We start from the raw sequence: 18,477 nt of genomic DNA, 5'->3' as shown, positions 1-18,477 counted from the left end.
ATATGATTTTGTTAACAAGTTGGGTGGCTGTTGACCCCGCAAGCTGGCATCGGGCAGCTGATGTACAGATATAGCCCTGTTCCTGATTTTCTGTTTAGTAGCAGCAGCGCCCCTGTGAGCAGAGACAATAAGAGGAAATCTTTCATTGTATAAATGGCAACCTGCTAATGACTTCCATTCCTGCTTTCTCTCCTCTCAGAACATCCCCACCTTGGGAAGCGTAGCAATAACCATGGCGCTGCACAACTGTGATGAGGTGGCGGTAGCTGGGTTTGGCTATGACATGAGTTCACCCAATGCGCCGCTGCACTACTATGAGAACATCAAGATGTCTGCCATCAAAGAGGTAGGGAGCTCCTGCCGAGCACGTCGTCCTCCCGAGCCCCCCGACCGCCCCGACTCCCGAGCCTGACGGGTGGTGATGTCAACTTCCAGCCTTCCTGTATGGGTCAAAACATGGGCCCACCCAGGCATTTGCCCATAAAATTGTAGACATTCTCCCAAGTGCGATGTGTGTTAAAAACAGTTATTTCTGCTGGGAAAAGTTCTCTGGAATGTGTATATAATGTGATTCTTTCTTCTCAGAGCAGCAGGAAAAAGAGCCACAGAAATACTGAGTAGGGTGAAAGGGAACAATTCTGTTCTGGGGTCGAAAAGATGTGGCCTGCTCCAGCTTTGTGATCCATTGCATTGCTCTCTGATCTGTAGGGTTCTTTTGCTAGTTGCTCCCTGTGAAACATGGGGGAGGCGAGGTTAGCTGTGCACGTTAGCTCTCAGCTGACTGTTGGGCAGCAGTTAGCTGGTGTAAACACATTGCAGCTCTGTGGAGGCTGCTCTCCAAAGCCAGGAGTACCTTAGAAACGTCTGCTGGTATTGTCACAGCAAGATGAACAGCTTTTTTAGAGGAACAAATGCTCTTGTGTTGGTATAATGCCGCAGTATAAAGACACACTTTCAGGTCTGTCTGCTTCCTGTACCAAACTCGAGCAAAGTTTGACACTGGTCAAAGCTTCGGTAGTTGGAAGGTTTTCTGCTATTTTTGGCAGAGCCTAATCTGTCGTAGCCCAGGTCTTTCTAAGATTGCTTCCCCCTCTTCACTGGCTTCTAGGTAGGGGAAATTTCTCCATCCTACTCCACATTGTTAAAAGAGGTGCAGTTAAAAAGGGGAAACAACACTTATTGTATTGTGGTGGACAGTAACTGTCTCCTGGCACTTAGCATTTGTTCACCTCAAGCACTTTGTCGTTGAGTCAAGCCAGGAGGGAGGCTGGGAAATTGTGATTTTCCAAATCACAAGATTGTATGGGTCTTAGGACTCTCACAGGCTACAAACTGCATGACCTTAGGCAGACTGAGAGGAATTGGAAATCAGCTTAAGAAACGAGAAAGCCATTTCTAATTATCAGAGTAGTCAGGCTTTGGAACAACCTCTAAGCAGAGGCCAAGAGAACAAACTGAGTTTTGGAAAAGACTGTGAGGAGGTCCCCGGTCTACCAAGGGATTGGTCATGGTGGTCCTGAGGTACCTTCTGGGCTTGTGGAGGTAGCAAGAAATTCTGCCTTGCTCAATGGAATAACCATGGGTTTAATCTGTCCTGGCTGGCAGAATTGAGTGAGTGCCCATTTACAGGATTTAAGGGGTACCTCCAGAGAGGAGAGCTGAATTGAGTCAGTGTGTACAGAGGTGGCGTCTGGCTTGTGAAATCCCTGAGCAGAAAATAGCTGAGGAATATGGTTCTTGCAGTAGTAGAAGAGGTATCACATCAGCTTGCCCAGTTCTGACTCTTCCCTGGGCATCTGCTTGTAACCAGGGCCTGAGATGTGACCCTTGGCTACCCAGGTCTGAGTCAGTACAGCCGGTTCCTTAGTCTTCCAGCAGAGACGTGACTACGCTAGAGTGAAAACAGACGTAGATGCCAGGCTCCTGCAGTGGGTGCAGCTGTTCACGAAACTCTTAGGAAAATCTTTTGTCCCTGTGTTCCCCTTGTGTCCACTCTGGTGAATGAGCTGCCTTGGGTAGAGAATCACTCTTGCCCAGTTGTTCCTTCTGTCTGGTAAGGATACCAGTCCCATGGTCCACTCTTGGACATGGGGACATTCACAGCAGTTCATGTGCCAAGCCTGTTTTATAACCTGATAGGTGTCTCTGACGTCAAGGACACCCCCACAGGAGCTGCCAAGAGTGAAGTCTTCTTGCTCTTGATCCTCACAGGGATCAACAGGAAAAGTTGGCAAAAAAATTGGGTGATAGAAGTTGCTGGTCCAGACCACTTGGATCTTTGATTCTGGAGGCCAGCACCCTGCATGAGATGCAGAAGCCAGTGGACAACAGGAGGGAGTCACTCTTGACATTGTTCGTGGTCTCAGGAATAAACCTGTCGCACAGGGCAGTAGATGGGGATGAACAGGTGAAATACAACCTGTAGGGTCTCCTAGAGAGACCATTCAGTGCCTGGTTTGGCAGGGCTCTGCTGTGTGGAAACTATCAGTCATTGTGTCCAGGGTGTTCTGTATGGAGGTGAGGGAGCGTTGAAAGGTCCTCGTGAAGCCTCACTAGTTCAGATGTCAGTGGATTTGTTCCTTCAGCTGGGGCTGTTGATGAAAGCTTTGCAGTCCGGCAGAGCAGGTTCTAGGAGGAAGGTTCCTGTTCCACTTCAAGGCTGGTTATCTGATATGTGTCTGCCCATCTAATCCTCACATCCTCACCCACAGGCTCCTCTTACATCTCACTGCCCTAGTACAAGAAAAGCCATCTGTTCCCGAGTATCAATAATTAATGCTTCTCCTGCCTCTGCCCCTCCCAATATGACAAATTGTTTGTGATATTGTGGAATGTGAAGAGCAGAGAGAGGATTGTGTTTCTTTCTTTCCCATTTAATATTAATGGTAGCTGGTAATTGTTAGTCACCTGAGGGTGAAGTTGAAAGGTGAAGGGCATAATAGTTGGGTTGTGTCTTCTGCAGTTGCCCTCAAAGGATGCACAAATGGAGATTTGTTTGCCCCACTCTAGACTGGAAGTGCCCTGCACACCCTGCTTGAAGAGAGACTTGCATGGGCTTTGCAAATCAGGAGGCTGGCCTGTGTTAGTACCTTGTGCCAGACCTTGCCCTTGGTATCAGTGAAAGACTGACCCAAAGCCAAGCTCCACAAGGCCTTTTGTGTGTTCCATCTGCTCTGACACCCCAAGAGCATCCACAGCATTTTCCTCAGTGTTACGCTGGAACTCTGGGAATGTGTTCAGGTCTAGTTCTTCCTGGTCTTCCTCTGCGTTTCAGCCTCTAAGGAGCCGCTAAAGCAGGCTCTGCCTTGAAATTATACTGGAGTAGTCATTCCTGGGTAGGGGACTGGAAAAGGTTTGCTTAATTTAGAAGCATCACAGCACTGAAACAATGGCCATGGGATGCAGCTGTTCCACCATAACAAACATACCAGGCAGGAACCCCTGCAGTTTGACCAGGCTTTGGTGGGGCAGAACCTCTGTTTCTGAAGTTCATATATTTTCCCTGACTACCGAGCTCCTCCAGCCTGAATGACCAAAAATCTTCAGCGCTCAAGCCTGGAGAGCAGCTGCAGGGAAGCACTCCAGCTCCACCCTGAAACCATCACTATCTTTACAGAGGAAATGTAAACACCAGCAGTGTCCTGGTTCTGGAGGTGCTACACGTGTGTGTGTGGATCACGGGAGCCTCTTTGAGAACATCCATCGAGCCCCTTCCCTTGCCTGGTGTCCGCAGGGGGAACGTGCCTGCGCATCCTCTCTGCAAGGTGTGTTGTTGATTTACACTTGAGGACTGCTTGACATCTCTCTGGACACCCTTGAAACCCTGTGACTCATCTCCGAGGAATTTCTTCTGATTACATAAAAAAAAAGCCAGCAAATTGCGCTGGCTTGCTCACAGCTGGGCGGAGATGCCTCTCCTATGCCAAGACTGAGGTGATAAAATCTCTGTGGAAATGAATGTGATTTTTCCTGTTGCTCTTTGGGACTGGAGGCTGAATTTCCAAGAGACAAAACAGACAGCCCCAGTGTATAGTTTTGCTTAGTCTTTGCTTTCCCCACAGGGGTAAAAGCCCTCGAGGTGCAAGATTGTGCCACAATTGCTACCGCAGGAGGCAGCTGCCTCTCCACAGCATCTTCCAGCACCTCAAGCTGCCAAGGGCTGGGCAGGCGTTTCCCGCTCCAGAGGAAGAGGCTCTGTGAGGAGGCGGATGCTCTGCAGCTTCGTTGATGTTACCAGTCAGGGGGAGGTATATGGTCTTAGGACCCTGGTATGGAGGCAAAGCACATATGAATTCTCCTGTGCTTGCAAATGCTCATGGGAGTACATTTCCTCTGGTCTAGTCCTGGGTGGCTTCCTTACCCTCTGTCCTGGGTAGCTTGTTGTGCTTCAACCAGGGTATGTCCAGGCAGATGTAGTGGAGAAGAGCCTTTTCTGCTCATACTCGTGCTCGGGAGAGCTGGAAGCACACTGGTGCGGTGCTTTCAGTTCCAGGCTATGAGCTGGAAGATCAGTGCTTGCATTGCAAAAACACCTCTTGATCCCAGCTCTGCTGCCCAGCACCTTCTCGCCATGTCTCTCCTCTTCTCTCCATCGTGGCTGGGGGTGCTGAGTCCCAGGCTGGCACTTCAGTGGGGGTTTTCTGGGCAGTATGGATGCAGTCTGCTGTTCTCTGCTCTGTTATTGGGAAACCACTGCCCAATAGACCCAGTGCTGTTGTGTGAACTCTGACAGGTGATTTTTCAGCTCTGATCCTGTCTCTCTTGTTTTAACTTCCAAAATGCAGAATGTCCAAGAGTGTCATCTCCCTTCAGTTACTATTTCCCCTATTCCAAATAACTTTGCAGCAGCTTTTGACCCTTGGCTGTTTCCATGAGTGCTGTATAGAAAATGATAGTCCTTGCCAAGGTGTCTGTTCACTTGTCTCTATTTTCATGGCAATGAGTCCCTCGCAGCTGAATTTTGATGTAGATTATTGTAGTTTTATTTCTTGCTCACGTCCTGTAATTCTTCCTGCCCAAGCACTCCATGCAAGTGTATTTTTATCACAGGTCGCTGTCTTCTATTAATGTGGAAGTGTCAGATCCACTGGGGACATAGTGAAGGAAACATGGAAATGGAGGTGAGGAAAAAGGAATTATTTTAAAATAGTGAAGGCTTTTCCAGATTAAAAAAAAAAAAGAGAATGAACCTGCCTTTAAGCATTATAATAGACCTTCATTGCTAAGGGCAAAGCAGGCTAGTGTATCAGGCAGAAATTATTTCAGGATGGGAACGTGACAGTGTTTAGAATAGTAAAAACATATCTGTAAGGAGTTTATGAAACTGAGAGAGCAAGAGGCTGTGCTAAATCATGGGAACGGAGCGCGAGACTGGCTCCCAGCACCCCTGCTCCGTGGGCTCTGCCCTGAGCCTGGCAGCACGCAGAGGGGAGCTCCGGTCTGCTGGTCATTTCTTGCAGGAGCGAGACGTCAACTCGGGGGCCATGCAGGGAGCACCCCAAGTTGTCTCCTCAGCAGCTGGCTGCAGACTGCCTCACGCGCTTGGTGAAAATGGAGAATGTGTGGTTAAAAACCACCCTTGTCCACCCAGAGCCACGTTTGTGTGGCGCGGTGGAGCTGCTGACAGGTCTCCTTTTCACAGTAAGAGCAGATCAAGAGCCAGTGTCAATGATGTTGGAGGTGTCAGCTCCTTTGATACAGCTGTGCCTGGCACTTAGTGACTCTGCCTGACCCGAGGGGGAGGTGGCACAGCTGCCTTTGATGGCTTCTTTCTGATCGTACGCTCCACTTCCCCGGCAGGTCTTTGTGGGATGCTGGAGGACACCATCTTGTAAAACTTCTTAATTCAGCCGGTGTAAGGGCTGTCACCGGGGCCAGGGGAGGTGGCCTGCAGCATGCAGTGACACACAACTTTGTCTCTGTCTCTCAGAATAATCTGCAAACATCACGTTTGGAGTCTCAGCCTGTAAAAGCACAAACAATAGTCCTTTATCATCATCTGGGTTCGCTCTGTGAAGCCGTCCTTTGCATTTTAAATCAGCGCAAGTTGCCTGGGAGGGGGCGGTTGTGCTGCTTCAGGCCTCCAAGTACCTTAAAGTTTGCGGTAGCCAGCAAGAAGAACAAAACTCCTTTGAAAGCCAGGCAGATGTCTAGCTTTGTGATTTATAGACTGAAAACACAGCTATTCGAGCCTGGCTGATGAATTGCGATTGGAGTACAAGGAATGGTGCAGACTGAAATGGAGGTCAGCTTTGGAGGGGGAGGTTAGGAGCTGGGGCAGGGGGACCTCTGAAAGGGCAATGCTTTTTCTTGGGGCCGGCAGTGATGACTGATGAGGTTTATACATTTTTGCCTTTGTTTAAAAGCCACCTGTTTGACAGCGTTTTGGCTGAACGAAGGCCTCGCATGCTGTTCTGTGCATAACGACTGTGTGTCTATGTAATAGAAATCTGGAAAAGATGGATAGGGTAGCAGTCATGACCAGAACACAGGTATTGCCTTGTTCAGTATAACAGAAAGGCGGTGACACTCGTGGGGTACCACTGTGCACTCATCAGCGAGGAAGTTAAGGCTGTAGGAGGGCAAAAAGCAAAATTAGGGTTTGGACAAGATCTCTGCAAAAAGACACAGTGAAAGATCTACAGGGGTGTGCTAGAGCCCGGCTGCTGATCCCAACATTGAACACAGACCTCCATAGGGGTGCCAGGTGCCACCAGAAGTCCCACTGTCATGGATGCACAGTCAGAGCCAGTATTACTGTCAAGGGAGAGTCCAGGGATCCCCAGATGCATTAGGTAGCGCAGCTCTTCTCACTAACTGTGAGGGCACAAGAAGAGCTGATGGCCCTTCAGAGCTGTTTGTAGCAGGCATGAAGACCTTGCAGAGGGACATTTTAGGAAATAGCCTTTGATGAAATGACTTCATGGTTAAATTAAATAAAAAGGCAACAGAAGGGATCTTATAACTCAGATTTTGCTTTCGAAAGGTGGGAGCTTGGTAGGCAGGGCTGTATCTAGCCTGAGAGGTGGCGCTCAGCTCAGTGGGACTGGGACATATGTGTAGACTTTGACCTCTCTGAATTTATGCCAGCCTAGGAGAATGGGCTACCAAAAAAGATGCACTGAAGAGCTTGTGAACTCATTGTAGATTTTAGATTTGGTTGGTTGGTTGGTTTGGGTTGTTTTTTGTCAAAAGTGGAAAAATTATCTCAATTTGTGTTTGCAGCAAGGGCAGAACTGGCAGGAAAAGGCTGTAGATGTAACTTCATAAGCAACTGCTTCGTGGTGATGTTAGAAATAGCAGAGGAGTGGGAGAGCATCAGCAGTGAGGAGGCTTCACCCTGATGGTTGGGAAGGATAAAGTAGAAACTGACAGAAGTCAGGCTGAATTAGATCTTGCAAAGGAAAATAAACAAGCACTGTCCCACTGCCAGACTAATAATATGGAAACAAGGAAATAATTACCAGGGCTGTGGCATCCAGGGAGGTGGGGGACACAGAAGGTTTAGGGATTAAAGAGCCAAAGTGGGAATGACATGGATGAATATATTGCCTCCATAAGGGTGATATGATGGATGTGAGGGAAAGGGTGGCTTATGGTGAGAAGCTAATAGAAAATGACTGAATCGGCAGTGAAAGGCAGAAGCCATTGAAGCTAATACACTGGGTATGAGAGCCTGAGATCTGTTCCAGCCGCTCTGCTGTTGAGCCAATTAAACTGCGAGTTCCAAGGAAAAGTTCCTCAATAAATCTCTCAGGTTACACGTGGTTCCACAGAATTAGATTGTAGTGGACATAATACCTCTTTTTCCTTTCTTTTTTGGGGGGAGGGGAGTAAGGTAAAGAAAATAATCCTGTCAAATTCAGACCTGTTATTAATCTGACCTCAGAGGTACTATTGAGAACTTCAGAGCAGAGTTTATATGAAAGAATAATTAAATCCTGAAAGTAAACACAATATGGGTTTACCAAAGGCAGGTTACAAAAACTAATTCAATATCTTTATTTGACTAGAAAAAAATAAAATAAAAACAACTCTGGGGACAGAGGAAGTGTATTAACTCGATCTGTGTGAAGGTGAGTTAAGCATGCAATACTGTACTGTGTGAGATATTATTAGTTAAGCTTCAGAAGCTACGGTTTGGGGCAACACCTGTGTGTGAATAGTCTCTCTGAAGGAGAACACAAAGAGGAGCACTGAATGGACAGCTGGGAGTTCCCCACAGGAGGTCATGGTTAGTGTTTGCTTTAATGATTTCTGGCACAAAAGGCAATGGTGTGCAAGTGGAATTTGTGATGATACAAGACCAGGTGTGGTCAATACAAAGGAGGATCAAAATACCATGCAGGAAGACCAGGAGCACCTTGAGAACTGGAGTAAACTGAGTGGCATGAAACCTAAGAGTAAGAGTGGAAGGTCATGCTTTTTGGGGCAATAACAGAAATTTTGACACTAAACTGGGAAAGCTGTATTTGGCAATGACAGAGGAGAAAAATGCTAAGATAGGTGTGAATAAATCACAGAGTAATTCAAGGTGTCATGCTGTTATTGGGGAAAAAAAAAGGCAAATGCATCTCTGGAAAGACTTGAGGAAGGGACTTCTAGTAGACAGGGAACTGCCTCTGCCTGCAGCAATTATGAGCCCTCTCTCTGCTTCCTGAGAAGGAAATTTGGAGTCAATAGGGACAGAGGAAGCCACGATACTTCGAGGAAATTTCCTAGTTTTCATAGAGGAAATGAACAGCCTCTTCTGTTAGAAGGAAAAAGAAAACATGTCTTGTTTAGCTTGGTGAAATGAAGACTGAGAAAGAGATACGATTGCTCTCTCTGTATGTATTAAGAATAAGCAGGAGATAAAAGAGCTGTTTAAAGTTGGTGTAAGAATGACTGGGCTTAAAGGAGCTGTGAGTAAATCTTTCCTAAACATGAAAAGCCAAAGGTGCCCAGCTCTCCCTTTTGTTTCACACGTGTGGCTCCCAAGGGGTGCAGGTGGGACGGGGAGCTCTGCGGTGCTGCCACGTCCCGAGGGGACTGGGGGTCCCAGGCAAGGCAGGGCAGTGGTGTCACGGGAGGGCACTGGTGTCACAGCAGGGCACTGGTGTCACGGGAGGGCACTGGGAGGTGAAACCGTGGCTCAGGAGTGTCCATAAAACACCCCGTGTGGGTGGTCACTGTGCCGGGACCAGAGCAGGGGTGTGGGCAAGGCAAAATCATGAAAAGTAAGCAGCTGCAGAGACAAGGCAGTGCAGGTTAAAGGCAGAGATAAATGAGCAGCAGGGGAGACTGGAAACCAGCTATTACTAGCGAAGTAGCACTTCTTGCTGCTGCCGTGGTTTCTGTGCAGGTTTTTGGGGAGAAATGCTGCTGACTCGGACAAATACAGAGGATGTAACGGAAGTGAGAAACCTGCTTAGCAACTTGCTGTTTTTCTTGAATGCATTCCTCGTTTACTTCAGTCTCTCTGATTTAATCTTCCCGTATTTTAAGATACTGCAATTACTTGATAAGACTAATGTGCTCTGAAGCTGAGGCATTCCCGGTTGTAACTGATTACAGATGGGGAGTTTACCTTCCTCCTGGGTGGGTCTCTGAACCTTTTTCTTAGTTTTAAAATATTCTACTTGGCTTGTCTTGAAGGTACAGAAGATGTTTTGTGCTTCCTCGTGGAGTCATCAAGAAAAAAAGGACAGGTGGTTTGGGGCTGCTGTATTTGCATAATCCTGAAAGGTGGCGTAAACTAATGATAAATTTTCATCTAATAACTGTGACCAAACGATCACACTTCAGACCCACTGTCACCTCTCTGGGATGGACAGCCATAACGGCGCATCTGCTTGCACAGCGACTCTCCTCCCGCTGTGTCTCTCTCCACTGAAAAGAGCAAACATCTACTCATCATAGAGAGATTGAAGCAAAGGAAATCCCAGCCTGATCCCCAAGGAGCAAGAAGGGCTCTGGAGCCTCCTGGGACATTCCTAGTGGAACTCCCAGAAGTTCATTACTCCGGCTGTGGCCTCATACAAGCAGTGCATTTGTTTGCACAAGTCGAAACAAACAGTTGGACTCAATGATCTTAAGGGTCTTTCCCAAACTAAATGATTCTGTGATTCTAAGCTGTACTGGCTGCCTGCCGGATGCAACTGGTGGAGCTGGGAGAAGGTAGAGCTGGTCTGCCAGGTCACAGGAGCAGCGCTGGCAGTGATGCTGGGGTGGCAGTGAATGCTCTATTGCTGTCTGGAGCTGCAGATTGGTGAGAGAAGAGCTGGAGATTTCTGCTTGTGATGCTGAGGTGTAGCTTCAGGACTTGAAGCAGGAGCTTTGTGAATGTGAATAATCTGGCACAGAGGAGTAGGAAATGAGGCAGTAATGGTTTGATGAGCATGGGAAGAGAGGGTCGAAGCAGTCAGAAGGGATAGTGACCATCTTGCCAGCACAGCCAAAGTGCATCCTGGCTTTTCATGAGACCCTGCAGCTGTCTCACAGAGCTCTGCCCTGCCAGCAGTGTGTGCTACCCAGGGTGCTATTTAGGGTGTATACACCCTAAAACCTGCTGAGATTTAGGGTGTATATACCCTAAAACCTGCTGGGTTGTAGGGTGTACTTTGTTGCCTTTCCCCTGCCAGGACAATGGCAGCGAGGTGCCTGCATCCCTCTGGCAGTTTTAGGGAAATCTGCTCTGGCTCTTCTCCCCACTGCAGCCGCTGGGGCTGGAATGCAGGTTCCTTTGCCTGACGAGCTCTGTCTGTCAGTGGGGTGAGTCCCTCTCCTGCAATCAGTAACCGGAGCTGGTGTTGAAGACATGCCTCATCCCTCCTGCCTGTGTTGCTGTCGGGTGTGGGGGGAGCAGCACCACACTGAGCGAGTGCTCTGCTTGTGCCCTTTGGGGGTGCAAAAGCCTGTCCTCACCGGGGAATCCTCTTCCTCTGCGGTCTTACCACAAAACACTTGAGAGCACTGCGAGAGACGCAGTGGATCAGATGGCAGGCTGAGTTCCCTTGCATGTGGCTTTCTGCTTGGAAAGAGGCGTTTGTGGCAGAGCCCAGGGTGCAGAGCAGCCTGGATGCTGAAGGTCTCGCCAGCAGTCAGTACTGGAGCCAGATGTAGCCATAATGGGAGAGACTGCAATTGTATCACCTAAAATTTTATTATCCACTTCCTGTACTTAAATTCCTGCTCCACTTGTACTTTTCATGAAGCAGATTTCTCCTTGCCATCAGATAAGGCACTTTGATGTGACCTGCGGTGAGATTACAGGTGGTTGGAGTTTGCCTAGAAGTGGCTGCTTCCCCAGTAACCATCTGTACCAAGGGACACAAGCAGGTTGTACTGGGTGAAACCAATTGCCTCCTCACGCGGTTTGATGAGGCTGAAGGACGTGAAGGAGGGGATCAGCTTGTGCTGTGATGTGTCAGGCACATCAGGCTCCCTGGTGCTCCAGAGAGGCTTTGAACAACAAACCCAGCCAGACGTGAGCGCGTGGAGCCCCGGTGTGCCAGCTGCTGGCAGGAGCACGCCCGCACGCTTGGCTGCCTCTGCCGTGCCGTGCGCTCCCAGCAAGGGGCTGTGCTCACAGGAGAGATGCTGCTGCAGGGCGGGGGCCAAGCCCAGGGCCGCAGATGACATACCGTGTGTGGGATAGTTTCCAGCACGTTGGGGGACTGTGACTGTCCTGCTCCAAGTGAGAGGCACATACAGCCCTGCTCTCCCAGCTCCCTCTGCTCTGTACAATCATTGTTCCCACTGCTGCTTTCTGAAATTCATGTTTTTTCCCTTTTACGAGCCAGCTTTCTTCCCAGTGCCAGTTTTCAGTTTCTGTCTTTATGCTAGCAGAAGCCAAGCACTGAGTTGCTTCTGGGCAGCATCTTTTCAGTTTAGAAATGGGGTCTTCTTCTGCATTTTTGGAGTCCCAGAGAGCACTAGCACAGTTTGCCATGTGTCGTCGTGTTGTTCCTGGTGCTGCTGCACCCTTTGCAGCATTCAGGGAACAGTGTCATTGGAAGCAGAAGTCAAAGACTTCTTTTGAACACAGGTTACAAGATAAGACCTGCCTGAACTTTCCTTAGCTTCTTTAATTCTCGTCATTCCTGTGCACTGAGGGGATGGTAGTGGTTTATGAAGCAGCAAGAGAGATATTTCCAAAGCGTGCTGGAGATGTGGAGAGGGACTTTCAGTCCCTTGGACCTCTTGGGAACAGACTCCATGCCATGACCATGTGCCACACAGTCAGCAGTCATGGTTGAGAGCTGCTTGTCCTGAACAGGACATCCATAAATGACAGGAGAGCCATGTGCACATTGCATGATAGATGCAACCAGTGCTTTGCAGGCAGGTGCCCACAGTTTTGCAGTAGGTAAACTGGGTTTAGATACCTGTGACAAAGTGCCCTCAGAGGGCTCATTGGGCTGGTGCTTTGTTGGTTGAGGTCATTTTAGGGAGGCTCCTGTAGGGTGATTTTTATCATGATCCAGATCGTATTTAGAGCCCAGATTACCTGATGGCCAGAGCACCGTGCTGGAGACCTGGATTCGTTTTTCTGGGATTCTTGTCCTCTTGGGAGATTTTGAGGAAAGCTGCTTTCCCCTGCTCTGCCTTGGTCTCCAAAGGGGACAAACCTCTTACTGCTTTCATTAAGTGCTTTAATAGTACCAGCATAGGGGGGTGATGGCAGATGCTCTGATCACGGCTAAAGCCTGCTGCAGGGAACACATCTGGGTGGGCTGACACCAGCTATAGCAACCATTGCTCTGAAGTGCCTGGCTGGGAGATGTGACCATTTTTACCCTTCACATTCTATTAGTGTAACCTTTAGCATGTGATTTCCTCTTGACAAGGCTAGGGGAGGCAAGAGCCAGCCTTGATGGGGCTGGTCTTGGGGCTTTTCAGCTGCGTGCACCCCATGCGTTCCCCAGATACCTCCCTTGGCAGGGAGCTGTATGTGGGTACGTGTCCTGCCACTGTGTTCTCTGCCAGCCCCTGTTCCCCGACACACATCACCATTAATGGTGAGCAGTTGGATTCTTGTGTGCTGTGGCTTGGGAGGGCACTTCAACCGGCTACATCTGCCCAACATACCTGGGTTGCCTAGATCTTACCATGCCAAAAAAACACCAGCCCATGGGGAGACCTCCTACCTCAGGCACACAGGTCTGTCCCTGCTGGTTGTATCAGCTTTTAGGTAAGAGAAGGCCCTTGGTCTGCAAGGAATCTTTGGGTCTGCAGCGGGGTCCTTGGCAGAAGCCACTGCCCTGCCCCAGCTGGAGTCTCCCACAACGTGGGGAATGGGAGCATGCTTGGCCAGGATAGCTGCTGACCTCCTGTCTTTCCCATTTCCTTCCAGTCCTGGACGCACAATATCCAGCGGGAGAAGGAGTTCCTGCGGAAGCTGGTGAAAGCCCGAGTCATCACTGACCTAACCAGTGGGATCTGAGTGGGTGCAGCCATTGCCTCCAAGGGAGGAGACAGAGACGCACGTTGCAGCTCTGGGAGCCAGCACTGGCAGCCCCCCCGCAAGAATCCCGCCTCACTGAAGACACGCAGAGATGCCCAGGGGCTCTGGGAAGACCCTCTCGCATTGCCAGTCTGCGTGAGGGTTGTATCTGCTGCCTCCAGGCTTAGAGCCGACAGGAGGTGGGCAGGGGGCTGAATGGGCCGTTCTTGAACTCTGCATCTCAGATGGATCTTCTGTGTCCTGAATTAAACAGGAAAGACTCAGGAGAGAGAAGAAAGGTTTGTGAATAAAACGATTTGTGCCAAATGGGAGGTGACGCTGCCCCAAGGCAGCGATGCCTGAATGTACAAAGTATTATTTTTTAAAAGAAACTCTGCTGGAGTCATACTAGAAATACCAACGTGCCAGGCAAAGTCTGCTTGTGCACAGCCCTGCGAAAAGCCTGGCCTCTCCATGCTCCATCTGCGTTGTCACCGGCCTCAGACCTTTCCCCAGGAAAACAAATCCGTCCAAAACTTCAGTGTTGTTGGTGCTGCTATAAGTCAAAGGGAGAATAATAGCTTTCCCTCGTTCTCCACTTGGAGCTTCTGGATGGAGATGAGCATGGGTTTGTTTTTCTGCACTTTTCCTTGCTTCTTGCATAGAGGCAGCAGCAGCAGCCGCTTACTTGGCTGCGTTTTCCATAGCCATTTGCCCTGTTCTGCATCTGCCCTGACCCCAGGATGGAGCGGGAAGTCGATGGCTTTCTCTGCCTTGGCAGACCCTTCCCACCTCCTGCCTGTCATGGCACTGAGGAACCTGCCTCCTTGTTCTCAAGGCTTTCAGACTTCTTGGTTTGTGCCTGCTGTGCAGGACTTCCGTGCAGATCGGTGTCACCATTTCTGGACAGCATCTCGCTTTATTTTTGTGTGGGAGAGGAGTAATTTATTCTTTGGAAGGAGGTCAGATCTTGCGTGGAGATCTGAAGCTTTACAGTTTGACAGCAGGCCACCGAAGATGTTTGTTTTATGTTCCAGACTCAATCATGTTCCCTGTTTAAGTGATGTGTGGCCTCAGTGGTGATGGAGCTTGCTGGCACGGGTGGGGGCCTGCTGGGAATGCTCAGCCCTGCTCACTTCATTTCCAAGCTCCTCCAGCACTGCTGCTCCTCCTGCTCTCAGGAGCACGTCCCTTCCTTTGCTGTCTTGGTCCCAAGATGCAGTATTTGCACATTTGATTTGTATACGTATTTCAGAGGAGCTGGAATAAACTGAGCAACGTGGCCAAGTGCAAAGACAGCGGAATGGTCTTATCAACCTGGAGAGCGTTGGCAGAAGGGGGATTGCCAGGCGAATGGTTACCAGTGGAAATCAGCTCCCGTGTTTTCCAACCTGGTGCAGCCTGAACTGTGCCCACGGGCACTGTCCCAAGCCGAGTCCCTGTGTGTTGAGACACCAGCATGCAGCCAGCCAGTGCTGGGGTCAGCAGAGGGGGATCTGTCTTGCTCTGAGCTGAAGGGAGAACATGGACAAGGGGTGCTCAGAGCAGGGCTTGCGTAGTTCCCCTGTGCCGCCTCTGCTCCCAATGACTTGCAAGAGGCTGTGGCTCTGGGGCGGTGACCCCAGAGGGGACATGCAGGGAGGGCAGGTGATGACCCAGGCGCAGGGCAGAGGAGCAAGCTGTTCGGAATGGTTTGAGAGCAGGCTGCAGGTAGAGGCAGCTCTCAGGATGTGGCCCTGGGTGCTGCCCACAGACCAGTGTGCGATATGTCCCTCAGTAGCCTCCTGCGTGGCGTGCCTGTAGCCAAGGGGCTTGCTCAGGGACAAGTCCTGTCCAGCTTCTGGTCATAGCTGCTGCTTGACTTGTAGTTTGAGAGCAGCTCAAAGATCCTGCCTCATCCAGGCTGCAGAAGACAAATGCTGGGAGGCTCTCCCCTTTTCCCATACTGTGTCCCTTGCCTTGTCCCTCTGGCTTCCCAGGCAGGTGGTCCCTGCTCCCCATCTGGATGCTCCGTGAGATTTCCAGCAGGTTTTTGAGTACATGCTGTGGCAGATACTCCTCTGAATATTCTCTCTCAATTTGTTTTTCCTGCTCAAGGAGCCCAAGGAGCTGGATTTCCATGGCTCTCGCTAGGCGACACTCCCTTCGCGGTTCCTCTGTGTCAGCCTGGACCTGGGACCATCATCCATCTAGTCCCTGTCGCAGTGGCAGTGAGGGTGCCTGGGCTGGAGCTGGCTGAGGTTGTGGCTGGGGAAGGGTGGGCACCCACCTTGGTGCTTGAACTGGGTCTTTAACCAGCTGCTGTTGGAGCCCTGGGGCGGTGACTGGGTGATCCATATACTACAATGAGCTGAGATGTCAGAGAATGGGTGGCTGCAGCCAGGAGGAGGGGTTGTGAAGAGCCTTCAGTGTCTGTTCCTGGCTCCTCTCCACCCCCGGGGGAAGCACTGCCATGGAGGCTTGTGATGGCATTAATTTGATATAATTCGTTTTATTGAGCACTACAAAGCTATGGGGCACCTTTATCTTCCAGCTCACTGGCTCCAGGTCCAAGGAGAGAACATGGCCCCTGCTCTGCTTTCCCTGGCATCCCAGCTCCCCACCATGGCCAGGGACAGGTCCTTATGGGAAGCTGTCTCTGTAGACCTGGGAGGTGACTCCAAACCCTTCTGTCCACCTTGGTGGGGGTCTCCAGGCAGAAGTGCCCAGGCTGAATAGATGAGTGTGTGGGCCCAGGTTGACTGTGGTGGGTCAGGACCATCTGTAAGTAGAAGGAAAAAGAGGATGGGAGTTGTTTGGGGACCAAGGGCTCCCCTCTAACTCACTGTCCCATTTAACAATGGTGGGACAAACACACCCATGGGGCAGCCCTGCAGCCGGGCACTGGGGGTGTGCACCCCAGCCCTGGGAGCAGTGCACAGCGCTGCGTTTCACTCCTGGATGCTGCTCTGGCTGCGTCCCCGTTTGCACCTGGAGCCACCTCCCGCCCTCCGAAATGCAGCAGTCCTGCCAGCTCGGAGCGGGTCAGAGCAGGGTCAGTGGGACGGATGTGAGTCTTGGCCTCTCCCTCACAGTGACTCACCTTTTCAGCTCAGAAGGGAGAGCCCAGGGGAATTCTCCACAACCTAAATATAGAGCAGGGTTTCCTGGCACCTCTGACACGCCGCGGAGCAGAAAGGCCACTCGGGTGGCAGGGAACCTGCCTGGAGAGAGGCCGAGGAATTGCAGGGTGGTCAGGGAGCAGCTCCCGCAGCGGGTTTTGCTCAGGCTGGTGCATAGAGCAGGTCTGGGGAGCTGCAGGCCAGCCAGCACATGCTGCCTGCAGAGAGTTGCTGTTGTTCTGAACACACCATGAGCATGGGCTGCTCATGCTTTTGGGGTGTACAGCCTTCCGCAGTGCCCACCACCTTGGTGTCGGGCCCCTTGCACCAGCTCACACCGTTCAGGCTGGCTGTGCTGTGGCCTCAAGCTCACGTGCCAAACAGAGGCATCACAGCCAGGGAGCAGCGGGATCCTCTGCAGCCCAGCATCTTTGGGCTTCCAGTGTCTCCTTCTTCTGGGAGGTGCCAGTGCAGCTGGGAGAGGGAGAAGGTGTCAGGACAGGGCTGACTGTCCGTCTGTATCAAACAGGAGCAGGCAGGCTGGGTAAGGGCAGCACCAGGGGACAGGCAAGGGCTTCCAGACTGCCTGGCAGGGAGGCGGCTGCCACGCTGAGCTCCACTGGCACCAGCGTGGTACATGCCATCGGCCCAAGAGCGCGTCACACACAGTATTAGAGACCAGTGCAGGCAAGTGGGCCACTACCCAGCCCCTCGGGCGCTGGCTCCTTGCCCAGCCTGCACAGGGACTGCTCCAAGGGCCAGTGTGCCCGCCGGTACTGCCCCAAGCTGAGATGCAAGAACTCAATGAGTTTTTAAAATTAGTTTTAGTTTCTGCAATTTTTTTTAATTTCCCCTCTAGGCAGGGAGGGCAAGAGTCTTGCAGGCTCCTCCAAGCCGGCTTATGTCACATCAATTCAGTCATATCACAGAAGCAATAAAGCTATCAAACAAACTCGGCTGGCCTCTTTCTTCTGCTGCCTTTGGCTTTTTTGGGGGGAAGCAGAGTGACTCACCCACTCGGGCTGTCCCGAGCTTGGTTCCACTGCTGACTCCTCCAGCACAATAACCCAGAGGCAGCTGCCAGGAGCTGCAGCTGGCCAGGGCCACTGGCCTGGCACTGGGGCAGGAGAGGGCTGTGGTCCTCTCTGCAGGTGACCTGAGGGGTAGAAGAGGGGCTCACATGTTGGGTGCATGTCATACTGGGGGCAGACAGCTTGTCCTGCCTGGGATGGGCTGCCTGTGACACTGCCTGCTCTCTCGGGGACTCCCAGTCAGCACAGTGGCTTCCCACCAAGGGTCACAGCAGCAACTGGGCTGGGTGCAGTCCCGACAAAGGCAGGTGTCTAGCCAAGTGACCTTCTCACCACAGCGTCCAGGAAGGAAGCTGTTTAGGAAGCCAGGCGCCGAGGCTGTGACTGACTGACACCTGCCAGGTCCCATTGGGAGGAACATAACCCTGCGGGGCTTCCAGAACCATGGGATGAATCAGGAACGGTCCTGTTGTCTGGGGGAATGGCGTGGCTGCTTCCAGGTAGGTGACCTGTCTCCCAGACCTGCCAGCTCCTAAACACAAGAGGTGACTGGCTTCATGCCAGCACCGATGGGACACTGCAGAGGCAATTGCCCAACCCTCCCTGGTGTGTGGCTGCGACTTCCACATCCTCCCACAAAGGAGATGTTGGAGCTGCTCAAACCCACCTTCCTGCTTTTCTCTCTTCCCAGCCCTTAAAGAGCAGAGCCACCACTTACGTGGGGCTGGGCCAGCCCCAGGGGTGACCCATGCCTTGTCCTGGCCTTGGGAGAGGTGTGGAGGGCGAGAGCGCAGAGCCTGGGGCCAGGGCACGTGGGGACAGCCCATGGGAAGTTCAGCAGAGACAAGGACACTTGTTCTGGAGCAGGTGTCCCTGAAGGAGCCCCATCACTGCTGAGATGGAGACAATGCAACCAGTT

At 51.1% G+C, this 18,477-nt stretch overlaps 1 protein-coding gene across 18 annotated transcripts in view; it reads left to right on the top strand.

Annotated features, from left to right (window-relative positions):
- ST3GAL3 (ST3 beta-galactoside alpha-2,3-sialyltransferase 3) overlaps positions 1-17,479 on the top strand; it is a 194,705-nt gene extending 177,226 nt beyond the window's left edge. For 12 of the 18 annotated variants that reach the window (XM_065071592.1, XM_065071605.1, XM_065071601.1 and 9 more), the window contains 3 exons: positions 200-346; positions 3,617-3,764; positions 4,062-4,243. In XM_065071592.1, coding sequence (XP_064927664.1) covers positions 200-346; positions 3,617-3,764; positions 4,062-4,228 — 462 coding nt within the window. In that variant the 3' untranslated portion in view covers positions 4,229-4,243. Of the gene's footprint in view, positions 1-199; positions 347-3,616; positions 3,765-4,061; positions 4,244-13,336 lie in introns of those variants that run through there. The other 6 variants (XM_065071602.1, XM_065071603.1, XM_065071608.1 and 3 more) reach the window with 3 other exon arrangements.
- Positions 17,480-18,477: the final 998 nt, after the last annotated feature.

This window comes from Columba livia, chromosome 8 (assembly GCF_036013475.1).
Source record: "Columba livia isolate bColLiv1 breed racing homer chromosome 8, bColLiv1.pat.W.v2, whole genome shotgun sequence".
Classification (NCBI taxonomy): Eukaryota; Metazoa; Chordata; class Aves; order Columbiformes; family Columbidae; genus Columba; species Columba livia.
Note: the sequence above shows the minus strand (reverse complement) of the source record. Positions and strands in the feature narration are given on the sequence as shown.